The sequence below is a fragment of the Perna viridis genome, chromosome 1 (genome assembly GCF_037379345.1).
Source record: "Perna viridis isolate PV_CMFRI_1.1 ecotype Kerala chromosome 1, ASM3737934v1, whole genome shotgun sequence".
Classification (NCBI taxonomy): Eukaryota; Metazoa; Mollusca; class Bivalvia; order Mytilida; family Mytilidae; genus Perna; species Perna viridis.
This window is the reverse complement of record NC_142445.1, coordinates 62785886-62801526: the sequence shown is the minus strand read 5'-3', so window position 1 is coordinate 62801526 and position 15641 is coordinate 62785886. Positions and strand designations below refer to the sequence as shown.

Below are 15641 nucleotides of genomic sequence, written 5' to 3'. Positions count from 1 at the left end.
TGATTGATTGATTATTGGGGTTTAAAGCCTGAGCAGCAATATTTCAGCAATATTCAGGCGAAATTTCCACATAATTTAAGAGGGAATATATTTCTCGAGGGTTTGACTCGGACTGCCATTTTTTTTATATCAACAGTTGGTGTAATAAAAACCTTAATATCACGAAAGAATGGGAAGCTACTGCTTTAAAATTTCTTCTTTACATCCACAGATTATTTTTATTTGCATACACTCTCATACCATTTCTGATCAATTTTAAACAAATTTTATGACGATTGATCGTATCAGTCCCATGACTGACTGGCAAAAATATTTTCGTGTACACAGTCACTGGACAATCTGGTTTGTGGTCTTATCTGGGATAGGAATAGTTCAGTTAACATTTTTTTATGACCATCCTTCAGTCATAACACACTGTTGTAGTTGGGTTCCATTAACTTTAGTTTATGATAAATTAAGTAAACTTATCTGATCTTTTTGAAAATGTAAGACATTCATCATTGTTCCTAGGGACATGGCAGAGGATCCTATAGTTTTTAGAGGGTTTTGCCCCACCCTTTTTAGCTAACACTGTAAAATGGGTCTGTCACTCAAAAATGGTCATTTTTGTCCATTTCTGACCATTTTTTGCTACATATGGGTTTGAAGGCCACTGAAGCCAAATAAGGTGTATTGCAGTTGCGAGTAGGGGGTCAGGAGTTCCCTGGATAGTTACTCGTGTGAACAAATGAAGATTTTTTCAAATTTTTGGCCTCTTTTTGGCCTAAAATTGGGAGCAGTCAATGCAAGGGGTGGACATAGAAATGTTGGTGACAGACACCATTCTTATTTAGATTCCAGGCAAAATAGAGCACTATAAATTAATTCTGCTGTGAGAAGGGGTCAGGAAATGAGCCCTATTCTCACTTTTTTGGGGGCAGCAGAAACTCATAACCTCTTCTTTCAGCTCGCAAGTCATTATTTTTTAACAAACTCTTTATCAGATAACTTCATTTTAAAGCACAGTCATGCTGCTTGCAGATGGACCCAAATTTTGCTTTCCTGAACTAAGATTAACATTGCCAGAACCAATAAAGCGGAACCAGGGCCTATCCGAAATAGGTCCAGGTGCAGAACGACAAGGGTTAACAATCCTTGTGAGGGGATATTTGATCTGGCAAAAAACATGGTCACTGTTACTAAAAATAGACCATAGGGGTCAAATTGCAGAATTATGCAGTTAACTCAAAGACTGTTGGGTTTAGCTTAAATCTGGCAGAGGTTAAAATTTTTCAGCATCACAGGATGGACTTTTGCTGAAGTTTGAGAAAGATCCATTGAGGTCTCGCTAACCACTTCTAATGTTTCAATTACTTTACATGTTAAAGAAGTAATTCTCAATGTTTCACTGTGAATTTCCAGGACAAATGACACCTTAAAGTTGCATACCATTGAGAAGCTTGGAAAATAAGGCTTTCAAAATCATTATTCTAATGGTATGATGACTGTAGAAATTCTTCACAAAATTTACTTGAATAAAAAATAATGAAAATCAACATCTTTACCTTTTCTGCTAACTGACAGCATGGAGGCAAATTACTCACACATGTAAACAATATTCATACACTTGTATTAAATTACAAAATGATTTTGAAATACATATTCTCAGCTTTATTTTGACTACTTTTGATCAGAATACACACAAATAATGCACTTACAATGCATATTTCTAGGTTCAGTGTGTTTTTGGTACTACAGAAGTGATTAGTGAGACCTCAGGAAGGAATTAGTTATGGCTCCTGAAATGCATTTTTTCTTACTTTTAAAATCTTCTCTACTGCATGGATTGAAACAAAACTTTGAATGAATGTTATGTAGAGCATGTTTAACAATCTATGCTTGGGTATTGTTGATCGATTGAAAAAACATGGCCATGGTTTCTAAAAATTGACCATATGGGATCAAATTGCTGAATTATTCAAATAACTCAAACATTTGGATTTAGCTACAATCTGGCAGGGAATAAAATTGTTCAACATGATGGGATTGACCTTTAAACTTTTTCAAACATCTTCTCCTCTGAATCTACTTGATAGAATGTAACAAAACTTTGCATGAACATTCCTTAGGGTATTTTTAACAATAACTCGGGGAGGGGGGGAATTTTTGACCTCGCAAAAAACATGGCCCCCATCACTAAAAATAGACCATAGGGGTCAAATTGCAGAATTTTGGAAATAACTCAATAAGAAGTGTGTTTAGCTAAAATCTGGTAGAATTTGATGGGATGTACCTTTGCCAAAATTTTCAGCAAGATCTGTTGACGGATGAATGAGTTATGGTTCCTGAAAAGTGATTCTTTCCCAAATTTTACGTTTCCAATTTTGAAAATCTTGTCCTCTGAAACTACTGCATGGATTGAAACAAAATTTAGTATAAATGTTTAGTAGATTATCTGAAAAAAACTATGCCTGGGTATTTTTTATCTGGCGAAAAACATGGCCCCAGTTACTAAAAATGAACTACAGGGGTTAAATTGCAGAATTTGGCACATAACTCAAAAGGAGTTGGATTTAGACTACTGTGAAAGTACTTTAATTTGTGGATAAGGGAAGATTCTTGAATTTGTGGTTTTGGGTTTTTTAGTATAAACATAATGGAAATCTCCTTTTCATTGGGGACCAATTTTCGTGGTTTGGCCTAACCATTGAAATAAAGAAAATTAGTATTTCACAAACAATAGTACTTTCACAGAATATTTTACTAGGTGAGCGATTCAGGCTTTCTAGAGCCACTAGTTGATAATAAGGGGCTATAAGGGGAAAATTGATGTTGTCATTAGAATTGATAAGAAAAGTTTATTGTTGATCAGATTTTTATGATTCAGATGTGAATCTGTTCCTTTTGAAATTTACAGGGTAGGCATGTCTAACCAATTTGAAATTTAAGGAGTACAAAATTGGGCCATGTTTTTCTATTGTTTGTCCTGATTTTGAAAGTATTTTTCTTGTTGGATTCGTTATTAAAATTCCTGTCTGGGTTTTTCAATCAGATTTCAGATATCTCTTATGATTTTTTTTAGTTCTAAGGGTTCTTAGGGGCCATACTTTTTTTTGAATGAATATCAAAAAACTATTTTCACTTTGGTATGTAGCTGAATGGTTTGAAATAAGTTTTTTTTACCACAGCTCCAATAAGTCAAATATTTGAATTTTAAGTCTTCTGCTGTTCATCGTTCCAATGGGACAGTAAACCAGTCTGTCAGTTTGAAAAGTTACTTCCCGTTGCTTAAAATTACAAAAAACAGAGTCAAAGTTGGGAATAAGTAAAAGGACCATTCACATTTGTCTTATTGCTTTGAATTACCCCAGATTTGTTTCCTGAATGATATTTTGACTTCAGACACTGGAACGATTTTCTTCCACTATTTAGCAGATTTAACTGTTATGATTCTTTTTGTTAACTTCTGGTTTTGCCAAATTCCATTTTTTTGCTGGTTTCATAAAATCATCCAGGTAATCTTTTCAAGTTGAAGGAGATTTTAAAAAAACAACAGGAAAATTTAATGTTGTCCACACGAGTGCATTCCTCTATATTTGCATTACTTTTCTACATTTTGATTTATACATTTGTATTTTGTCAAATTCAGGGCAAATAGTAGGATATGTATTATAAACAAATAAAACCAACTGGTAACACTTAAATGGTATTTGTGGGAGATATAATGGTAATGTCTTAGTTGTAGAAGGTTGTGGGTTGAATGGTTGATTGCCTTGGCCGGAAGATTTCTTTTGAAGGGAGGGGGTAGGTATTAGTTCATGATATTTATTTAGGGGGATCTATTATTATTTTGAATGGATAAATGAAATATAAATAAAAATAAAATTGAGTGGAGTTGTTTATTTTCTTACAGTATGATCAAAGGCTAAATATTTGTACTTTTTCAGGAGAAGAATGAATTTAACGAAGTCAGCTTTCTGGATAAAGAATTTAGCATCTAAAACACTGTTTCAAAATCAAGTTGCTAGTTCACACATATTATCAGCATGTGCACAATGCTTTCATAATCAAGGTGGAAGTAGACCTAAGGATGTCTACATTCAAAACCAATGCCAATGGTACCACAATTCAATGGATCATAACAGAAGCAGTAGATTTCAAGCCACAAGTTTTCTGTGGCCTAAGAATCATAATGTTCAAACATTTCAAATGTCATACAGTTGTGTTAAATTGAGGATATCATTGAGTAAGAAAGAACTCTTAAAGATAAATGGTCCAGATGTGCTCTCACACAGACAACTGATGGCCTCACCTAAAGCTATCTTGGATGCTTCTCCAAAAACCATGCAGCCATACTTAAGATTGATTAGATTTGATAAACCAATAGGTAATTATATACTTTCATTCTAATAAGCAGTGTGAAGTATTCATCAATATGTAGACAAACATTTGAATGACTCTTTTCATTTGAACTATGAAATACATGTAGTAGTAGTACTGTAAAAAAACTACTATGTATATGTTAGTATTTATAGTATTTATGATATTTTTTTAAGGAACATGGTTATTGTACTGGCCATGTACATGGAGTATTGGATTAGCAGCAGTTCCAGGTCATTTGCCAGATTTCAGGCTTTTGGCCTTGTTTGGAGCAGGGTCATTTTTCATGAGGGGTGCTGGTTGCATTATAAATGATATGTGGGATAGAGATTATGATAAAAGGGTATGTTCCATGTAACTTCTGTACCAGCTTTGTGAAGTTGATATTTTTTTGTGGGTAGAAGTAATCATCAATTATGGACTTTTAACGAAGTCAATATATGGACCTGTTCAGATTATATTGACCAAGGACACGGTCTGAGGTCAATATAATCTAACAGGTCCATATATAATGTATTGACTGAGTGAAAGTCCTTAAGTTATATATGACATATGTAGATAATGTATATTTTTTTTTCTGCTTCATCTGCAGCACTTCTGCCGTGATTGGCTGAGAGTAATTACAGATCTAAATTAAGAAGTATAGTGTCAATATACATGTTCGGTCAAACTTCACTTGCTCAAACTCAGATGGCCCGAACACCTGGGATTTCTCAAACACAATCCAAAGTACCAAACTTTTCTCCTATATAATCAATAGAAATAACTTCTGATTTATCGAACTTGGATTTCTCGAAAACTCGAACTGACTTGTGGGTTCATTTGATAATTATGAGTGGCCATTCGTGTCATTGATGGTCTAACATCACATAAACATTTTAAAAGTACATAACATCAAGATATACACATATAATATCAAGATATGTGCGTATATTTGTATTATGTATGTGTATATTGTTAAAATTTACATGTATATGTACACATATTGGTTGTTTTTTATATGTATATATATATTCATAACAATATACATGTATATAATACAAATATACATGTTTATAACAAAAATATACATGTATATCTTAATAATATATGCATATAATGTTGAAATATACGTGTATATAAAAAAAATAACCAATATGTGTGTGTGTGTGTGTGTGTGTGTGTGTGTGTGTGTGTGTGTGTGTGTATATATATATATATATATGTGCCTGTGATAAAGGTACAATCACCCACAGTGTACGCGATTCAGCTTCTAAATCTGTTTTGATCTTGAACTTCGTGAGTTTTATGCTCATAAAGTTTTATGAGTTTTATGCTGAAGAAGGATATCAGTTATCCGAAATACTCAATAATACAAATATACACGTTAAAATCTATAAAATCTATACATGTATGTTAGCCCACCATCATCTGAACGCCATGATGCAACAGCTGCTGGTCTTGCCACCATTGTGAAGACTCCAACCCAACCTTTATCTGCACTCTTGCCACGTTAGGGGATATGTTGCCACACCTATCCAGATTATCTAAAGTCTTCCAAAAGGCCAACATTGACTTTAGTATGGTAGACCCCATGGTATCCAACACTCAGATGACACTGCACCGTCTGCTAGATCAGCCTGGTAACAATATAACTAAGCTCCCCAGCAGGTTCCAACAACTGGCCGAGTATGGTGTCAAAGGCAGTGAGACTGACATCTCTACTTTTACAGACACAGTAAGTTCAATAATGTTTATTGTGATAATGATAGATTAATGTCAGTAAGTGTATATCGAGAAGACGTGTTGTAGTAATAAAAAGATGCCTGATCAAAGAACTGAATATTCAAACTTATTCCTAGAACTTTTTTTTCTATTTTATATGTTTTATGTTTCCATTTACCATTTTCTTCTTTTGTTCAGATTTACCAAAGGTACATCCAGAATGTCATTGACAACCTTCATCAGAGGTTCCCAGACACCAGCCTTCTGGATGCCTTCTCAGTTTTTGATCCTGACCTGATAAACAAGACTGACCCAGGGTGGAATGAGTTCATTCAACATGAAATGCTAAAGGTACTTATACATACACTTTGAACATTGCTCATTAGAAAAAATCGTTACCAAAAATAAGACTTACTTTATTTAATTTCTATTTCCTAATTTTGTTTTTTTTAAGAAAATAAAAATATTTATGTATTGAAATAAACGAATGCATGAATGAAAGACAACATTGATTTCAATTTTTAATCAAGTTTAATTGTCTTAATTCCATTTTCAATATTCAAGCTAGCTTATGTTGTTCTTTCTTTTTACAGAGGCTTTCTGAGCACTTTACATCAGTTGGTGACCTAGAGACACTCAAGACAGAGTTTACCTCACTTAGGCACTTGTTGGCAACAGAAATGCAACAAGACACCCACACTGTTGTAATGCAGAAAATTATCAAGCTGAAAGACCTGTATCCATTGTGTGCTAAACTTAGTATGATATGTAGAGTGCTACCTGTATCAACAGCTGACTGTGAATGGTCATTTTCTACACTTGGCAGGGTTAAATCTGTTCTAAGGAATGGACTGAGCCAGAAGATACTAAACAGCCTTATGCAGATATCTATTAATGGACCCTGCAGAGACAGTTTTGACCCATCTATGTGTAACTTCATTTGGGGCCATCAGAAAAAGAAAAGTTGCCACTGAGTAGCTAGTTCATTATGACTGTTACATCATAAACAATGCTTAAGGAAATTATATAGTCACTGAATGTAACATTTTGTTTTGTGTCTTTGTCATTGTTGATTGTATTGTAACTGTTGAATATAGTAAGGTTTATGATAAAATAATGATGCATTTGTTTTTGTGTTAAATATAAAAAAAAAAACAAGCATATAAGCAGTTATTACAGCAATATTAAAATATCTTATCAATTCAACATAATGAACATAGTAAATTATGCAGTGTAAACAAATTCAAACATGAAAAACAAACCCGCAGCGACGTGTTTCACAACAAACTCTAATAATGTCGTGTCACGCACTATTAAATAATCCTGGGGAGAACCCTGAAAGATCTGAATGGCCACTCATAGGTAATAAACCTTAGAGAGTAACTCTCACTAACTCCAACTAGTAAGCCATTTTGTTAGCTTGGGTAATAAAAAGTGTGAACAACAGAAACTCTATTACATTGTACTAATCAAAGTGTCATTTTAGTTAAATACAGGTAATATTCTAGTCATCACTAATTAGATAGTTTCAATCTAACATGGAACAGATTGAAGTTGGAGACAGTTCTGAAGTCGGCATAATGAAAGCATCAAAGACAACTTGGTGAAAACAAATTATTGACCATGGAACTTGAACTCTGAAACTTTTTTAATAGCAAACACATCATTTTTAATTTCAACAAATCAACATAACCCACCGAGATCAAATGAAAAATATTCGAGAACTAACTTCGTTGAGAATGAGTAATGTCTAGCGGTTAAGTCAAACTCGGACCGACAACGAAAGAAATATGGAAAAATACAAACTTCAATTTCTCGAACTTCTGATAACTCGAACATATTTCAATGGTCCCATGGAGTTGGAGCTACCAAGGTTTGACTGAACATGAATATGAACATAGCGTCAATATATTTAAAAATAGAAACAAGGTGTGTGGTATATCCTTTGCATCATGTGATAATAATTACCAATGAACAAAGATGACTGTTACACCATATGCATTATTATTTGATATGCACTTCGAACAATTACAAATGTAAATGCCCCCTCTACTGAAGACTGCTAGAAAATCTTAGGATTAAAATTAAGATTAGATACAAAAATAGACTTATTTAAATTGAATTAAGAAGAATCTTGCATGATTTTTTTTTAATTATGAAAGTTAAAAATGCATACAAAAATTATTACAAACTTTATACATATACATGTATCTTTAATTGATAGGTGGAAAGAACTAAGTTGAGACCTTTGGCAAGTGGAGAATTGAACATGTTCCAGGGATTGTGCTGTCTTGGAGGGATGTTATCCATATCTCTGATGATACTCTTACAACTTAATTGGTATAGGTATGATGGAAAAATATAAATCAGTCAATCAACTCTATCTTACTTAAGGGGAGCCTACCTAATGTAACTTGCAATTAAAAAACTACTGTGAAAGTACTTTAAATTGTGTGTACCAATTTTCGTGGATTAGGGAAGAAACACAAGTTAGTGGATTCTTGAATTCATGGCTTTTAGGTTTCTAGTATACTCATCAAGGGAAAACTCTTCATTTGTAACCAAATTTTGTGGTTTGGCCTACCCACGAAAACCATGAAAATTGGTACATTTGTACCCCACAATAGTATTTTCACAGTATTTAAACTTTGAATAACAGAGTTTTTTTTAACATATTGAAGATGTGCACCTTCTTTCATGAATTCAACAATATTTAATATTATTTTTTCTCTGTTGAGCCAAGTCATTTTTCAACATCATAAGTACATACTTTATGACACCCCCTACTTTGAGTTAGGGGGTACATGTATATAGTGATAGGGGTGTCTGTCCTTTTTTCATTCGGTACTTCATTTCTTCCCTTTTGTGATTACTTTTCATTCAGAATTGTCAACTTTCCTTTCATCTGTGGCAACATCCCTTCGGCTCCTGCGTATGGAGTGTTCATATCACAACTCATACGTTATGCCAGAGCTTGCCAAAACTACGCAGACTTTTTGTATCGCGCTAGGACAAATAGGCTTCTGGAACAGGGTTATGTTGCTACAAGATTGAAGTCATCACTACAGAAGTTTTATAGTCGTCATCATGAACTTGTGGATTGTTATGGTGTATCCATCAGCACCATGAAAACTGATGTATTCAAAGGGTCATAGTTTTCCTTTCCTCGTTTGTCTACCCGGACTTGACTTTTTATGAGCAACTCGGTGGGTGTTTCTAGAAAAGCAGAGGACGCTTACCCTACCAGTGCACCTGGTCGATGCTCCCAGTTTTTAGTGGAGTCCCGAGTTGCTCATTTACTTTTGTTACTTTGTATGTATGATTTTAGTTACTTTATGTTCTTTGTTGTGTATGTCTGTTTTCCATGTCTGGTCTTTGTCCTTGGATTACATTCTTTTGATTACGCTATAACCTTGGTTCCCTTGATTACTCTTATGCAAAGGGGACCCATCTCTTTTCTCTTACTCCTCCTACACTACTGATTGGAAATAAATGAAACTTTCACAGAGTCTTGATTATGAATTCCCATCAATAAAAGTAAATGTTTTCAATGGAGGAGTGGGGGTATTCACTCATTGCTCATTTTTTTTTTCTAGTTTATATTTTGCATTGTCTTCAAGCATACATTAAAAAACACATGCTAAAAACATATGGTGGTGATGCAGGTCCAGACTTGTTATGGGTCTTGATTTCCTTTATTGTGTAAGGTAGTGTGTATGTTAGTGATACATTAAATTTAAGTTCATGATCTTTCCAAGATCAATGTTTTAATTTATATCAAAAGGTATAACAAACTATTTCAGATAATTGTCAACTATTGAGGAATAATGTATTTCACTCAAATTTTAACAGCAATGACATCTTTGTATTGAATTTGTTCCACTTATCAGAAAAAGTAGTTAATACACTTTTCTTCAAGTTGCTTGGTTCTTAAGCATCTTCTGAATGTTTGTTTTACAGTGTTGCACTAGGTGCAGCTTCAATGTTCCTTGTTGTCACATATCCATTAGCCAAGCGTGTAACCTTTTGGCCTCAGGCAATGCTGGGTAAGTTTCAAAGATTCCTCATTAAGTGGAGCAATTAAATTTGTAAAAGATTTTTAAATAGTCAACACCTTGTTGATCATTTTCAAATATTTTTTCTGTAAATCAGATGCATTTTTATTACATTTATATGAACACAAAAAATTGCAGTTGTAAAATGATACTGCACTGTCATCATCCATGCTGATCACAATCCAAATTAAGAACTGTATCAAGTTTTGAATGTTGTGTCCATATTTGTCCTAACTGTCCATTGTTTTGACCTCTGTGATCATATCAAGCTGTGTCCTGTGAATTATTTTTATTTTAATTCATAAATACTAGCACAAGTATAAAAAAGTAGTCTCTTGTGTTTGATAATTGAGATTTATCAAGAATGTAGTACATGTACCAGTTATTTATATAATCATAAAACTAATCAATATTTATTATTTAGAATCTTGAATATATTGAAGAAAGTTAAGACATGACAAGTTTTCTATTTTAGGACTGACTTTAAATTGGGGTGTCCTGTTATCCTGGTCAGCAATACATGGGAGTGTACAGTGGCCAGTGATCTCTCTTTATATGGCCTGTGTTTTCTATACAATGATCTACGATTCCATTTATTCCCACCAGGTACTAACAGTTGTAGTACTCATTGTTGCCTTGGGCAGGTGTCTTGTTCTTGTTCTTCCTACATTGCACTGTTTTTAGACACTTAAGTTTTTTTTATAATATTTTTCCATAATTGTTTAATTTTTTGTTCTGAAAATATGCTGACAATTTAGATTTTACTAATAATATTGATATTTAAAAAAGGAGTTACAAGGTGTGCTATAATAAAATTTAACTTGTGATTTTTATTTGTTACTGCATGGAGCATGCTTTGTAAACATAACCTTTGCTAGTCTCTAATACATGTATATTTAATCAGTACACACTTGAACAATATTGTAGATACATGTATATGTTTTAGTGTTCCCTGCAGCTTATAAAAAGGGCAGGTAATCCAGCTAAAAAAAACAATTGCTGCTTTGAGACAAATTTGAAGGCTTATCATGGAAGCAGTAACATCTATTTAGGGATATTGACAGAAAAGAGCTGGATGTCCAGACCTACCAAAACCATTCAATGTTAGCCTTATCCTGTAGTCCTCACTTAATGACCTACCTGCCATAGTTAATGCTTTACAAATTCCATGAAAACTTTTTTCATCTGACATGATTAAAAAATTTTGTGAGTTTAATTTACAATAGCTATTCTAGGCATTTATATTTATAAGTTATGAAATGATCTTCAAAATGAGTACCATATAGATTTTTTTTTGTACAGATTTGATTCATGTAAAAAAAAAGAATTTTTTTCCAAAATACTCTCTTTGTGTACATTTTGCTGAAGAGTTTTAAACTATCCCCAATTTTACTCATATGTAAAGTAAGGTTCTGATTCAAAACATAAAAATAACTGAAAATTAAGCTAGAAATATACAAAAAGGGAAACTTCAATACTTTTAACAGGATTTTGTGATCACAGTAGAGACTAAAATTTTATGTTTTATGCCTATAAATTCCCATGATCTAAGGCCAGTGTCATGACCTAATTTGATTCAAAATCCATGCCACTTTGTTATTGCTTTAGCATTCCATGCTTCAGTGATACACGTTAGGACAATGATGGCATTTTTTTTAACAGGTCATTTATATTTTGTTTAATTTGCACTTGTATGTATTGTAAACATAACCACACAGCTGTTAGTATTCAGATTTTGTTTATCACTGATTGTATGCTTTAATCTTTTATATACATTGTATGTATTGTCTGTGAACGTTCATTGCATTCATTTCAATCTCTTAGTACTACAACACCATTTGGTATGTCTCCAAAGTTAAAAAATTATAAAAAAAATTTAATCTCCTAAGGGTTAGCAAAATTAGAACAGGACACCCCAACGTAGAGTCAGACTGCTAAACTCCTTTTAGCAATTATTTTATTTGTAGCTTGGCTTTTTGCATTTTTAAAATCAAATGCCTCTTTGTTACTAGCTATTACCTTCAACTATGGGACTATGTTAGGTTGGGCCGCTGTAAATGCAGGGGTTGATTGGAGTATTGTTCTTCCTCTTTATATAAGCTGTATGGCATGGACTATGGCCTATGACACCATATATGCTCATCAAGTGAGTAAACAAGAAGTTGGTTTTACTAACATGTGAGTTCTTGCTTTTATTTTTTGAGTTTGTGTTATTTCTTTTGTTTTGTTGGTTAGATCAAATCATTGTTGTTGTGTTGGCACTTGGATTGGAAGACAAATTAAGATGCTGCATAATAATTTTAAAATTAACATTTCATTACCAATGTAAAAGTTCCTTTTTTACATACATCTTCCATATTCAATAAAACAAAACTCACACTCACAACCTGACAACCCTACTCTTTATATACCTTTACTTGAACATCATATTTAATCATTTAGTCCATGATAGAACACTTGAAGTTTTGATGTTTGTGTCACTGATGACTTAACAACCATGATATTTAAAGTTCAGGTATTGTGAAGTATAATAATATATTTATTTATGAATTATTTAAAAACTGCTTTTGAAATGTATTTTAACTATCAACTTGGTTGAATCGAGTGAAAAGCTAGTGAGAATTTTATTTGACAAGCTTTATATGTACAGTGTAGTGGAACAGTAAGATAGATTACCAGTAATATGTATATCCAGCCACACATTCTATGCTATTGCTGAAATGGCCTATATAACTTGTCATTTTGTTTTCCAAATCAGAATAGTCTTGTCTTAGACTATTTTTTGTGAGAGTTTTAAGGAATTGGTCCCCATGACACATTCAAATGGCATACCAGTATTACTGCAGAAGAAAAAAATTAGTTGGTATATACCATAAATTCAGAAGCAATTGAATGATTTTTAGAATTACATTTTATCTAACAATTTATATATAATTTAGAAGGCAAAAGTCATAGTTCTTTCACTATTTAAAAGATTTCAAATTTAAATCACATGTCTCAAAAGTAAACAAGAAAGTACATACAGTAAGTTCATGATTTACAAACCTCAATCTATTATAATGCATGCATTTGTTGTTCAACCGAAAAAGGCCCTTTTCAGCTAGTTGAAAAGAACCAGTTCCAATTTCAATACAAATCTTGGTAAGCTACTAAGTAGTTTAAATAGCTCTCTAAGTAGAAATCTGCCCTACATTACACCAATGTATCCTATTTAACTACCACAGAACACCTGTGTGATCTTTTGGACACTGCCTTTTAAGTTTGAACAGCTGTTAATTATGATGAGCTTAACCTCTAATGGTCAAGTAAATACAACTCACTGAGGCCATTCAAATCATTGTTCAATTTTCTATACGGGTACATTTTCAAGTTTATATTTTAGGGCATCTTCTATAAACAGTAATTGTAAACTAAAGAAAAAAAATAAAAATGATACTAGTATTTACAGTCACTTTACAATATTTCTTGAACACTGTTTTTTTAAGCTGTTTAATATTAAAAAGGTTCTTAGAAGGACTGGTGCATGCATTTATAATTGCCAACTGAAAACGTGGCCATTTTGCAAAAGTGTAATGAATGTAACCATAATTTCAAGTTCTTAAAACTACTTCAGCTAGACAGAATCTCAGTTTAACAATGTATGAGCATCAAATTCTTTATAAAAGAAGTTTCAACATTCAGTTCAATTAAGTAATTGATACTAAAAATAGGCTTGGTCTATGAATATTTAAATAAAATGAACAATGTTATCCAATTGGAAACAAGTAAATCACTTGTATATAGAGTACAAGCTATCCAAACACAGTGGTGGATGGCGTGATATAGAGGTTAAGGTCATCAGAATTGACAGCTATTCAAACTAAAAAGGCAGTGTCCAAAATGATCACACAGGTGCTCTGTGTAGTTAAGTAGGAAACTTGGTATGATGTAGGGCAGATTTCTGCCTAGAGCTATTTAAATTACTCACTAGCCTATCTAAATTAGTATTGAAATTGGAACTGGTCTTTTTCAATTAGCAGTAATACTATAGTTGCTGTCTCAGTCATACATTACTACAATAATACCCATGCAGTTACCAAAATATGTCCAGAAAATGTTCATTCAGATGTTGTCCTGCCTAAATCCCCCATGGGAATCACAAACGTTGGCGGGTATGAAATCACCTATTGGCAGTTGTTTTTTGCCAGACCATATAAAAATTGTAAATTGTAAAGCCCAACATAATCCAGGACTTTGCACTGTAAACTTCAGGAATTTGTTGATAAAATATTGCCCTGATCAAATATTGTTTTAGCTATACTAAAATAATTCTAGCTCACTGCTTAGCTGGAACTGCTTGCAACTTACAAGAAGTCTTTTTTTTTTTTGGATTTTTTTAAAGATTTAAACTTAGATTTGTTTTTCTCAAGACTTTCAGGATAAGCTAGAAAAATAATGTTTGTGGGGTATCAATTTTCATCGATTTTGTGGTTCCGTTTAAATATGGATTCAAAGTATATACAAATGAACCAACAAAATGTAAAATTTCAGTTGAAAACATGAGAAGCTGAACATGTGCTAAAATCAATCAATTCTGAACTCCATGATCAAACCAAATGTAAGAAGTATGACATTTGATACTTTGTTATCAAGGACCTCTGCTGTATCGAGTACCAAACCTTGTCTCAGTAACTGGAAATTTTGACTAAGGATTTCCTGTTTACTACTGTGACCTGTTTTATGATTTTGGAGCAAGTTGCAATAACTTTTCTACAAAACATTCGCAATACATAAATACAAAATGATAGTTGTGATTGTGTGCTATCAACATTTTAAAGATGATCATAAAAAAATATTGGAAGTAATATTTAGTACTTCAATGTTTCTGAGAAAAAGATGTTTTTATTTAAATCTATATGGATATACTAATCTTGTACATGAAGTTGGGAAGATCATATAAATATAACCTTCAAAATACTCTGTTATAGGACAAATATGATGACATGCTGATAGGGGTGAAATCTACTGCACTGAAATTTGGTGACCAGACCAAACTATGGTTGACAGGGTTCAGTGCCATTATGATCAGTGGACTGACCTATACTGGTATAGCATGTGACCAAACATGGCCATATTTCTGTGGATTAGGAATAACTGTAGCTCATATCGCTCATCAGGTAAAGATAATGTGGAGGGAAAAGTCTTAATATATTCCATTTGGTCAGACAGATCAAAAATCTATTTTGCCAGGTCTGAAATGGTGGAGTTTCATTTAGGGAGTATTGATGTTATCAAGCCATCTTCAACCTACAAAATTAGTTAATGAATTTCCACAAAATGATTTCACAAAATATTTGTTTAATTGTTTAATAATGTCAACTGCTGCTAAATAGTGCTGAGATTAGATATGCAAATGGCATACAGTATTAACAAGGGCCAATTAAATAAAAAGAAATTTTGTACGATATGGCTAGGTCTACTAATTTGTTTCCTACTGTACACAATATGCTCTAGTTGCCAAGGAATAGTGATCAATCATTTGAA

The 15641-nt window shown here is 32.9% G+C and overlaps 1 protein-coding gene and 1 pseudogene across 6 annotated transcripts in view; both read left to right on the top strand.

Annotated features, from left to right (window-relative positions):
• LOC148629777 (4-hydroxybenzoate polyprenyltransferase, mitochondrial-like) overlaps nt 1-15641 on the top strand; it is a 30608-nt gene that overhangs the window by 14427 nt on the left and 540 nt on the right. For 4 of the 5 annotated variants that reach the window (XM_088557041.1, XM_088557060.1, XM_088557080.1 and 1 more), the window contains exons 2-7: nt 3927-4366; nt 4536-4702; nt 8288-8409; nt 10024-10109; nt 12131-12264; nt 15086-15274. In XM_088557041.1, the coding sequence (XP_088413167.1) occupies nt 3927-4366; nt 4536-4702; nt 8288-8409; nt 10024-10109; nt 12131-12264; nt 15086-15274 (1138 nt within the window). Of the gene's footprint in view, nt 1-3926; nt 4367-4535; nt 4703-8287; nt 8410-10023; nt 10110-10593; nt 10725-12130; nt 12265-15085; nt 15275-15641 lie in introns of all 5 variants that reach the window. The other variant, XM_088557050.1, reaches the window with a different exon arrangement.
• LOC148629778 (uncharacterized) lies at nt 5748-8220 on the top strand (annotated as a pseudogene). Its single transcript, XR_015919291.1, has 3 exons — nt 5748-6076; nt 6262-6414; nt 6657-8220. The product of XR_015919291.1 is annotated as an uncharacterized LOC148629778 (transcript).